Source organism: Pipistrellus kuhlii, unplaced genomic scaffold (genome assembly GCF_014108245.1).
Source record: "Pipistrellus kuhlii isolate mPipKuh1 unplaced genomic scaffold, mPipKuh1.p scaffold_m20_p_17, whole genome shotgun sequence".
Taxonomy (NCBI): domain Eukaryota; kingdom Metazoa; phylum Chordata; class Mammalia; order Chiroptera; family Vespertilionidae; genus Pipistrellus; species Pipistrellus kuhlii.
The window spans coordinates 14,859,553-14,872,115 of record NW_023425482.1 but is presented as its reverse complement, the minus strand read 5'-3'; the positions used below and the strand labels follow the sequence as shown (position 1 = coordinate 14,872,115).

Sequence of the window (12,563 nt, the reverse complement as noted above, 5' to 3'; positions counted from 1 at the left end):
GAGCGTCGGCCTGCGGACTGAAAGGTCCCGGGTTCGATTCCGGGCAAGGGCATGTACCAGTGGGGGCTGTGCAAGAGGCAGCTGATCGATGATTCTCTCTCATCGATGTTTCTAACTCTCTATCCCTCTCTCTTCCTCTCTGTGAAAAATCAATAAAATATATTTTAAAAAAAAGAAGAAAAAAAGAAGAAGCATTAATTTAAACTACAACATTAAACCCATTTTATTGTAAAGAATGTCTCCATTTCCATTTGACTTTAATTCTTTTATCAGAGACTTAAAATCAATTTAATCTACATTGTTTGCAATAAGTGGAGGAATCCCATAAATGCTTACGCATGAACTTAAACTGTAGACATTCCAGAATCTTTGAATGAGTGAATGAAGACAGAGCTTCATTGGACTCATTTGTAAAAACTATTTTCTATGTCTTTCATCCTTTTTCTTACTTAACTGTATGTTATTTTGAGCTTAAATTGTCAATGGCATAGGCCCTATGTTTGGTGGACATCATTTTAATTTGTATTTATCATTTTTTTGTTGATCAGTTTTTAACCTTACAAGAGAGTTTTCTTTAAATTGGGCTTCATTTTTGTTAACTCACAGCATACTTTATCTTATCCAATTTACATACCTATTAATGTTCTAACTCTCTCCCCATTTCCATTCCACAAAAATCCCTTTATATCACTGCATTAAACATTTGGCATTCTACAATCTATTATTTGAATGATTGAGTATTATCATCATTAGTTTCTCTTCAAGTTCTTTTTAATCAAAAGTCCTTTCTGAAATGTAGAATTGGTCATAAAAGGAACTGATTCAAGATGTAGGCCCAAGTCTTAAATGCCCTCATTGTGATGTCACTTGGGGCCATTTTATCTGTCAGTACTGGTCTGCAACATGTGCAGATTCCTAGAGCTGCAATACTCTCTTTACTTTTTAATTATTTCTTCCACCTCTTTACCTTTGCTTGGTTTTGTTTGGTGAATTTGTAGGTCTTCTTGTCCTAATACCTGGACTTTAAATAGGTGCCATTAAACCTCTAAAATCAATCAGCCGCTGGCTGTGCTGTCATTAAAAGTTAACTGCCTTCCCATTAATCCATTAATTGTGAAGATTAATTGGGAAAGCTCTTCCAACTTGGGACACAGAAGTCAGTGTTTGCCCCCAAGTGAAAGCTTATCTCTTTAACATCGTCGAGTATTAACAATTACTAGAATATATATAGTCTTATATAGGAGGAAATGCAAAGAAACTTACAGGCTGCAGCTAAAATGAATTACTTGACAACTAGAAAATCACTCCTGCCTTTTAGCTTAGCTCTAGAAAAACCTACTGATAAATATTTACTTCTTTTAAGTTGCAGCAATATGTTATTTTTTTAGATTTAAGCTACTGATTGACAAAGCCAGAAGTTTATGCTTATTTAATATATCTAAGCTAGTATCCTCAAGTTAATGTTAATTTTTATGTCAAACTCAAATTAATACTTAAAGAAGGTAAAGAATGTAGCAGTAGTTTATACTCAGTGGTATTTAATTGAGCTGAAATGTTATTTTATATAATAATCAGATATAAAACCAGAAAGGCCCATATTTTGTCATCTGCTCTTATGAAAAATTATACTTTATTCAAGTCCAATGGTTCTTAACATGTACTTTTTTTTCTTACCAGAATGTTCCTGCATCAGCTGCCTCCACACACTGTCAGTTGACATAGATACATTGGGAGAAAGAGGTGCGGTGTGACATGGTTAACCATTTCTTTAGTCTTTAAAAAGCCTCATGAAACAGTATGAAAAGTTTAAAGGCATTTATGAAAGGAACACTGGTTAGAAATTAATTTGCAGGTCTATTTTTAGTAATTTCCAAACCAGCATAGTCCTGGCAAAACTACTCCATAGACAGAGTAAGGCTGAATGACCTGGAAAGGGCAAGTTTTAAATCTCCCCCATGTCATTCTCCTTAGAATCAGTAATTCATCCTAGCCAGAATCAGTAACTCATTCAAGCTATTTCCATCCTGAATAAATAGGATAAACTACTCAAAGTGCACCTTCCACAGAAGTGATAACCTAGAGCTAATCCATATGTGTGTGTGTGTGTGTGTGTGTGTGTGTGTGTGTGTGTATTTATTTATTTATTTATTTATTTATTTATTTAAAAATATATTTTATTGATTTTCTTACAGAGAGGAAGGGAGAGAGATAGAGAGCTAGAAACATCGACCAGCTGCCTCTTGCACACCCCCTACTAGGGATGTGCCAGCAACCAATGTACATGCCCTTACTGGAATCAAACCTGGGACCTTTCAGTCCGCAGACCGATGCTCTACCGCTGAGCCAAACTGGTTTTGGCTATATATATAAACCAGTTTGGCTATATATATATATATATTTATATATATATTTAAATCAGGAGAATGCTGCTGTATTTTAAACATACGTGGGTCTTCTGTAGATACTTAGGATGGACTTCCTTTGATATGCGGAATCAATGCCTTTGGGGTTACAATTGTGAGGATGAACCTATAGAGTTGGAAAGAGCTCATTAGCATAGAAATAAATGAAGACTATCCAAATTAGAACAAGCAAAAAGCTATTTATTTAGAGGTCAATATAGCAAGGGAATCAGCCACCATCAACTATGTTTGGCAGAGACTCACAGGTAGGCAAGGGCCAGGGAAAACTGGGAAAAAAGGGAAGGCTTCTATCTGCCCTGGTTAGGGGCCAAAGCTAGATGGGAGCTGTAGGTAGGACAAGTAGAAACATGGCATCATCTGTGATTAATTAGGTTTGCACATTTGGCTTCCTCTGACCTGGAAATCTCTCATGTACCTGAAAGCAGGGGTATACATTATTAACCAAGTCCTAGCTGTTTTGAGCTAATTGCTACAGGGGTTATTGTCTGACTGTCTGGGCTGGCTACTAGATCATAGGTTGGCTTCCTGAGCTGGTAGTTGCCCATTATGAGCCCGAGTTCTGTTTGTGTATGTAGTCTGGCTGTTGTCCATTTGCATATTCAGTCTCTTATTGGGCAGGAGTCAGAGGTGCATCAGGGACATGTGTCATGCCTGGGCATGGAGATGGGACTCCTGAGATCCTGAAACTAGAGCTGTATAATTTGTAGAAATAACTCAGACCCAGTTTATGGTTAGAGAACAATAGTGCTGCCCAACTTTTGGATGAAATTTGACCTTTACATAATATTTTTTATATTTGTTAGCATAATTCCATACTTTCTTAGTTGATGATTTACAGTTTCAATTGGATGACAATTTCAATAATATAGATTGGAATAAAACATTTTGTTCAAGGAAATAGATTTCTTGAAGGGAAGGCCATTCATTAATCTTGAACCTGTCAATGGAATATTGGGCTAGCTCTAAATAAACTTTGTTTCTGAATAGACTGAGATTCTAACATTCCCAAAGCTCCCTGTCAATGGTCCCATCGCTGCCTCTAGTGTATAGAATTTTTAAAGATTTAAAGCATGTTTGTGATGCATCCTAGCTTATCCTGTCCTTCTCCAATGAATATTTCCGTGGGAAACGTGATTCATTAGCAGGCATGCAATAGATTTTGGCAAGTCTTCCAAAAAACAGAAGTTGTTGTTACTCAATAGCAACTAAGCAGAATGCTACTGAAAATCAGCCTTTTTTTTGGTCAAGCATATTTACTAATTTTTTATTTATTTAAATTTATATTTATTGTTTAATGTATTATAAGTGCACCCCCTCCCCTCCTTGAATCCTCTCACATTCCCTCCCAGGCCTTCACCAAGTATATTAGTATATTTTAGAAGACCGTACTGTACTTATTTCAACAATGTACTGGCTCAGAGTATGAGCTCTGTGCCCTTGGTTAAATTATTTAACCATTGTGTTCCTTTCTATTTGATTTTCCAATGGAGTTAATAGTATCAAATAGTATAGCGTATTTGTCAGGATCAAATGAGTTAATACATGGAAAGCACTGAGGACATAAACAGCCAATAATATATACCCATTATCTTAGTACAGGTAATATTACACAGAGATTAAGAAAATCGAATTACTTTTATTAAAAACTGAACAGCTTTTACTTACTTGAGAATTATGCATTAAATCCCTTTGTAAAATAAAATTAAATTACTTTTGATAGAGCTATATTAAAATACTTTCAATATAAGCTTGCATCTCTATTTATAAAAAGCTATTGAAAATTTTCACATACACAGCTTGCTAGAGATCTAATTTATCATTGTCTTTTTAATGACAATGGCTTTTCTCTTATATGAAGAATAAATGGTGAGTTTTCTGAGTTATCGACCTGAAAGCTGTAGTGCTTGTGTGTGTGTGTGCGTGTGTGTGTGTGTGTGTGTGTGTGTGAGATTTATCTAACTCAACACAAATTAGGTAATTTCCCCTCTAAATATATGAATATTCTAACAGAATTCAATGAAATTCTCCAATATGTAATTAGTGTATAGATTTTATAAAATGAAAAAGGCCAAAAACTATTATTTCACATTTTCACCTGTATATCAAGGTTAATGTGGAAATCCTAATATAACTGAAAAAAAGGGACAAAAAGTAATAGGATTTTGGAAAAGCATAGAGTAGGAAGAGTGATGTTCATTTCTTCCTGTAGAAAGAAAACAAATACTGATTAACCAAACATTCCCTGCTACCCTTTTGAGTTGTACAAGCCTTTCTCCTTGGTGACTGTATTTTCTGATTCCACTAGTGATGGAGTCTGCAGGCTCTCCTGAGCTCCTTTTTTCCTAGAATGTGCTCTCCTCCCTGCCCCCAGGCAAAGTTCCTTCTTTATTAAGGTTTATCAAGCTCCACCTGGTTTGGTTCTGTGTTGGGGCTGTGCAGCTGGGTGAGGGGTGGGGGAAGTTGGGAGCTGAGCCCCAGCATGCAGTGCGGCAGTTAGAAGCCTGCAGGAAAGCAGTCCAGGCCCCTCCATTCTCTCCCAGAAGCCGGATGCGGGCCAGAGCTTTCTTGTTGAGAGGTAGGCAGCCCCGTCCTTCCCATGTGGCGGTGGTGGGGGTACGATAAGCTATAAGCAACGCTGGTGGCCAGGAAGTCCTCAGTCGCCCAGAGGCCCATCCTAAAAGTTGGAGAGGGCACCAAAGAATTTCCACTTTACCCCAGCAATTTAGAAACCTTCCTTCTGGTATCAAAGGATAGCCGAGAGGAGCTGGGAGCAAGGGGCCTCTGTGCCTGCGGACACAGAGCAAAAGCTGAACGGCACTTGAGCAGGTGGCATATACTTGTAGGTGATATGCTGGCAGAGGAGAGCGGTTAATGGGCTGCAACATTAGGAGAGAACTGGGGGAGAGGTAGGACCCACAGACTGAGCAGCGCATCTGTTCAGAGGAGGGCTGCATAAGGAGAGGACCCAGGACCAGCCTCCCCACTCCACATTTGGCCCAGGTCCCCCCTACTTCAGCTTCTATCGTGGGCAGTACTTTGGAGACTTGTAGGGGTGGGTACATTATATATTTACATAGGTAAATCACATATATGAAATACTCTACATATAATGCATATATACTAGAGTATATGTGCTTTTATATTATATATTATATTATGTATCTTTTTATATGCTATTATGTAATAATAGTATATAATGAAACTATATCATAATTACTATATTATCTACAATAATAAAAGCATAATAAGCTAATTAGACTGGATGGCCAAAATCCAGGGCTGAGGGCAGGCATCCATGGTGGCTGGCAGCAGTTGGCAGCAGCTGACAGAAGCAGCATTTTATATATACATGTGTGCAATATAATAAAATATACATATGTATTTATATATGTATGTTTTAATACATGTATATAGCCCTAGCCGGTTTAGCTCTGTGGATAGAGCGTCGGCCTGCGGACTGAAGGGTCCCAGGTTTAATTCCGGTCAAGGGCATGTACCTTGGTTGTGGGCACATCCCCAGTAGGAGGTGTGCAGGAGGCAGATGATCAATGTACCTCTCTGATTGATGTTTCTAACTCTATCTCTCGCCCTTCCTCTCTCAATAAAATATGTTTTAAAAAAATACATGTGTATATGTATGTATTATATGATTTTAACAGATACAAATATTGTACATATACACATTTAATAAATACTGTATATATACTAATATATCTGTAATACATGTACCTATATATATCCCTGGAAAAGAACAGAGATCTGATATTGGACTTTATTTTAAAAAGCAGAACAATTATGTTTTGAACTGAAATAATATGTTATTTCAGATTAGGAAAGCTCCTTACTTAAAAGCCTATATATTTATGCACTCTGAATAATGAATAGATGCAGTCTGAAAAGCTGTAAATTAGAGCTAATAATTTCTGAAATTTGAGAGGAAGCTGAGAGTTCTCAGTGAGATATTAGTTCAGAAGACTAGTTCTCTGGCTGTTTTATACCCAACGTAAAGTGAGTGTAGAGTAGGGTTTCTCAGATGCAGGACCATCAGACGTTCAGCAGTATCCCTGGCCTCCACCCCCTGCATTCCGCTAGTACCTCCAAGTTGTGATGGCCAGAGTGTCTCCGAAATTGCTCAGTGTCCCCTGGGGCAAAATCACCCCCAGTTGTGGTTCTCAGCTTTCCATGACCAGAGCCTGCGTTTTAATGTATTTATTGGTGCAGCCAGAGAAAACTGGTTTTCTGGAATTAAATTCACCGGAGACTGGCATTTACTTCAGCATTTCATTTCATTAATGTCTAGAGTAGGGGTGTCGAACTCAATCAGAGAAGGGGCCAAAATCTAAAATCCAGCCTAAATCGCGGGCCGAATGGTTTACTGAACAGTCATAAACTGTCATTGCGATGGAAACGCAGCGGAGTGCAGTGATGACAGCGCGGTGCGGGCCACATTGCAAGGCCTGGCGGGACGGATTTGGCCCGAGGGCCTTGTGTTTGACACATGTGGTCTAGAGGGAAATATTGCTTTTACTCACACCAGACTCATTATTGCTGTCTAAAGGACCCCCCCCCCTCCCCTTTCCTGGTAACAAGATTATTGAAGGTTAAATTGGTAATAAACAAATAGCTTGGCAAACCTGGGATTGAAATACACAACTTTTTGAGTGATATTTTATTCACGTTATTATGGTATCTAATGAAATCACTACACTCCATTTTAGAGTATTTTGTTGCTAAATAACATACAACAGATTGTGTTCATGCTAAAAAAAAAAAATAATGCCATGTAACATCACTCAGACCAACAACTGCAATGTCACCAAACATCAGGAGCCCACCTATCAGCACCCCATCTATTTCCCATATCACAGGTCCCTCTCCTCACAAATGGAATAAACACCTTTCTCTTATTTTAATCCCATTCTTTTTTAGTTAAAAATAGGACAGGATTCATCCTCAGTTTGTAGTGCCAAAACAAATGAGCAATAAATATATGTCTTCTAGAGGGATAGATTGCAGTAGAGGCATTTTACATCCAAAACATTTATTTGAATCTGCATAATTGATTGCGAATTTCAGTTAAATACCTTTGTATCATTCTGACTCGAATACTAATAATAATTCAAAAATAACTGTACTTCTGGTCAACACACACACGTGTACCCTCCCCCGGATATAAATAATGCATTCATTTGTGTGTGCAAACACCCAGGTTTTAGTTTTCACAGTGTACTTAGGCATTTTGCTTGTGACTGGGCACAATCAGAATTTCCTCCAGTACTCCCCGGATTGTATGTCTTTTAATGTCTGCACTCCTTAATACTTGAATTACAACTAGATTGACAGTGTCAGCTATTTCAGCCAATCAATAGACATGCAGGAACTGTGGGCCAGTTATCAAATCTGTCTTAAAAGTTAGCTAAAGAATTTAAGGTGTGAAAGAAGAAAAATTTAACTTCAAATGAAAATGAGACGAGCTTAAAAAATAAAATGCTGTCTTAGGCAAATTCTTGTGAAAGGCATTTAATTGTTAAGTTGGTAGATTTTTATTTATCTTGCCCTAACCAGTTTGGTTCAGTGGATAGAGCATCAGCCTGTGGTCTGAGGAGGTTCCATTTAGGTCAAGGGCATTTATCTTGGTTTTGGGCACATCCCCAGTAGGGGGCATGCAGAAGGCAGCTAATCAATGTTTCTCTCTCATGGATGTTTTTAACTCTTTATCCTTTTCCCTTCTTCTCTGTAAAAAATTAATAAAATATATTTAAAAAATAGACAGTTTTCTAAAAAAAATTTTACTTATCAGTTATACTTCCTTATAATGTGATTTCTTATGATACTATTCTTATTTTTTTCCTGTCTCTTTGTATCTTATTTTTAAATTTTGTATGTGATACACATAAAAGGATAGGTAATAGACATGCGCATACCTTCCTATGTATTCTTTTAGCATATTTATTTATACATATAGCCTTATAACCACTATCCTAAATTTTATGCTGCTCAGTTATTTACACTTTTTTTACTTTTAAGTTTTTAAAATATTTTGTTGAATTTATTAGAGTTACATTGGTTAATACAATTATGTGGGTTTCAAGTAGTGTACAATTCTATAATATATCATCTGTATATTGTATTGTGTTTACCAACCCAAGTCTCATTAATAATTTTTAAAAAAATCATATATGTCCCCAAACAGATGTTACTTAGCTTTGCTAGTTTTTAACATTCTCAAAATGATGAAACATGTTACATGGTCTTCTATAACTTAATTTTTTTCACTGAAAATTTTGTTTCTAAGGTCCATCCTTTTTCTTTTTTGGTGTGTGTGGATATTGGTATAGTTCCTTTTTACTGTTGTATGCTATTCCATTATGAACAGTACTAAGTTTATTGATCTGTTCTTTAGTATTTGGATGTTTGGATTGTTAACTATTTTTTGCTATGATGTGCAATGTTGCTGGAAATTGCACATGTCTCTTGGTGTACAAATGCAAGTTTCTCTAGGTCAGTGGTCAGCAAACTCTTTAGTCAACAAAGCCAAATATCAACAGTATAATGATTGAAATTTCTTTTGAGATCCAATTTGTTTAAACTTATATAGGTAGGTACATTGTTATTAACTTAATTAGGATACTCCTAAACTGGCCATTGCTAAAAACTCAAGAGGCCAAAGAGCCGCATGTGGTTTGAGAGCTGCAGTTTGCCGACCACGGATCTCGGTCACTGCTTCTCAACCTCTTTCTTTTCATGGAATACAGGAAACACTTGTTTTTGTGTTGTGTCCTGAGTAAGATCTCAAAGTGCCTTAAGAGCAGTGATTCATCGTAGGGACACTCTCTCAGGGAGGACCTGTCAGTGGAATTGGTGGAACGTGGGGTATGGAAGGTCGAAGTTGACATATGGTTTTTTTAAAGTAGTTGCTCAAATTTGCAATCCCACTAGCAGTCCTTCGAGCTTCTCTTAGCCCACACTGTCTGGATGATCTGGTGTTGTCAGACTTCTGGAATCTTGCTTATCTAACATCTGTGAAATAGTATCTAATTGTGATCTTGATTTATACTTCTTTTTTTCTGATGAGTTTGAAAATCAGTTTACTGGTATATTGCTTCAGTTTGGTGACCTCTCTGGTTTCATCGTGTGCCATTTTTTTCCCCTAATGTGTTTTCTAATGGATTTAAAGGTAGTTTTTATTTTTTGTTTGTTTTGTTTTGTTTTCCTTAATTTGGAATACAAATTGTATACTGTTTTGCAAGTATTTTCTATATGTTGGTATATTTCTTTTCATTTTACATAACTTTTAGCCATCATAAGTTCTTAATTTTTGTGTAGCTAAATTTAGAAATCTTTCCTTAATGTTTATAAATTAGATATACTGATTGGGTATTTTTGTTTCTTGTTTAAGTAAAACTTTTCTACTTGAAGGTATATTATTTTGTCATTTCTATGACGTTTGCCTTCTCCTTTTTCATATTCTCTTGTCTTTACATTTTTTTTTTTTCTTATTGAACTTAATAGACCTGCAGGAGAAGACTGTATATAAGCAGTGGGCATATTGTTAGAGATTCTAGTTTTTCTTAATTTTATCTGCTTTGTTTGTTTCTCTTACCTGTTGAAGCCACGAAAGCTGTCAGCACTGTGCTAATCTAGACGGACTTTTCCCTCTTGACAGATGACTGTGATGAGCCTCTGGTGCCCGCGCTGTCTCAGGCCTCGTTCAGCAGTTCATCTGAGCTCTCCAGCAGCCACGGTCCTGGATTTGCAAGGCTAAACCGAAGAGATGGTAAGTTTGTTGCTTTTTCTTCCCCTCTGAGGATCGTGATGCATCGCATTAATTTTCCATTCTCTTTTAGTAAAACCATTATAAGTGATATGTTGTAAATGGAGGTACATTTCTAAATAAACAAGTGGTAGAAACTCATGTGTTGTACATGACGTATAGAATTGGCTCTGGAATGGCAGAGGGATGCATCCCATATTAATCTCGTCTGATCATTCAGCACCTGAAGAGTTGAAGTCCTTCAATCTGGCAAGCTTTTTTATATATCCTATAAAATAAACTTTTCTACAACAGTACAGATGGTCTTTGACTTGCAATTGCTTGACTTAGGATTTTCTTTTTACTTTATGTGATGCGAAAGCAGTACACACTGATCATTTCCTGAGCTAGTGATAATGTGGTACCACACTCTCAAGTGATGATGGGTGGCGGCTGTGAGCCGTAGCTCCTAGTCAGGCACATGATCACAAGCGTATACAATCGATACTCTGTAGTGTACTATGTCCCAGCCTTTTCTGGATATTGTGTTCTGAGCATGTTTAAGGTAGGCTAAGCTAAACTATGTGTTCAGTAGATTAAGTATGTTAAATGCATTTTTGACATACGATCTTTTCAACTTACGATGGGTTCAATGGGAGGTAACCCTGTTGTAAGTCAAGGAACATCTTTCTACGATCCTTATGTATGCAGTAGCCATCAAAATTTTATTGGCCCTCTGTTTCAAGATAAGCAAGGACGTTTACAAAAAGAAGTACTTTTTAATTTTTAATTAAAAATATATTTTATTGATTTTTTACAGAGAGGAAGGGAGAGAGCTAGAAATATCGATGAGAGAGAAACATCGACCAGCTGCCTCTTGCACACCCCCTACTGGGGATGTGCCCACAACCAAGGTACATGCCCTTGACTGGAATTGAACCTGGGACCTTTCAGTCCCCAGGTCGACGCTCTATCCACTGAGCCAAACTGGTTTCGGCAAAAGAAGTACTTTTAAAAGTTACTAGTTATCTTAGAATAATAAACTCTCAGTGTGTTTCCTTCTCAATGTGGCTGACGTGATTTGCTCTCCTGTTGAGGAATGGGAACTTAAATAGTTTTCATGCTCCTGTAGGAACACTCAGCTCATATTGTTAACTGTTAGGTTGTGTTTAATTGCTTGAATTCGCTTAAGGAAAGTGCATATAATTCATTGGCAACTTGCTATAGAAATAAGAGAGAGAATTTCAAAAGTCTGCACTTGGGGACAGAATATTATCATGGTCCCTTTTCATAATCTGCTAAGGCAAAAGCCATTTGTGCATGTATTCTATGGTGAAACTAACACAGAAAACATTTTTAATAGCCATAAAGCAGTACACACTGACATCATATATTATTAAAACCAAGATTTGCTCATTTATTATCCCCTTCTAGCATGCCATATGTCAGCCACCTCTTCTAATTTTACTGCTTGATGTTATTCTTGGTCTGTTGTTTAATGTTTGAGTACACTGAACATTAGGCATGGCAAGTAGATCATGTGTGTATGTCTGTCTGTGTATGTGTGTTTTGTCATCTGGTACACATTATAAACACCTAATAATTTAGCATGATTTTAAATTTAAGTTTTTTTTAAATTTTATCTCATATTATTTGAGACAATCACTAATGTGTTTCTTTTATATTGACATAACTATGTGCATTTCTGAGTGTGAGAGTCTCATTAAGAGTAATCACTGAGATCCTTGTAGCATGGGGAATTGGGAGGGCCTTGAATATTTTTGTGTTAACTTTTTACCTTTATTTGTCTTGTAGTGAGAGTTATTGATCACATTGGAGTATCTTTCTCTATTTACTATTCTGAATCCCTTATTGATCACAGGCAAGTAGGCTCTCCTGGACCCTCTGAGGGCCCGTTCTGACCTTGTACCCAGGGTCCTCCCAGTGAGAATGCTGCCATCACAGCATTGCTCTGGGTTGAGGTCCATCTCATGCTCCTTTAAAATAGAGCAGAGTTTAACATTTGCCACCACTCTATTTAAGTAATAAAAGCTTTCATAGGATTTGGCTCTTGGAAAGAGATACAAACTTTAATTTGACTATTTTTTATTTCATTTGTTGAGGTTCAATAAATCACAAAAAGTATATGTAAGTTATTAATTGGATAAAATTATATTTTTCATTAATTCACATACTCATCAGAAACCTCCATCAGAGGGATTCATTTTCATTCTTAATTCGTTTCTATGGCTCTTGGTGAAACACAATATCAAACTTCATGAATCTCATTTGCATGTTAATGAAACAGAGAAACAAAACAGGCTCATTTTAATTATCTTTTGCTGGTTGTCAACCTACTTGATTACATTTTTCTTTTACATTTAGTT

The 12,563-nt window shown here is 36.8% G+C and overlaps 1 protein-coding gene across 1 annotated transcript in view; it reads left to right on the top strand.

Annotated features, from left to right (window-relative positions):
- The window catches only part of CNTNAP4 (contactin associated protein family member 4), a 237,277-nt gene that overhangs the window by 28,383 nt on the left and 196,331 nt on the right, over positions 1–12,563 (top strand). Inside the window, exon 2 of the mRNA XM_036440763.2 lies at positions 10,090–10,200. Within this exon, the coding sequence (XP_036296656.1) occupies positions 10,090–10,200 (111 nt within the window). The remainder of the gene's footprint in view (positions 1–10,089; positions 10,201–12,563) is intronic.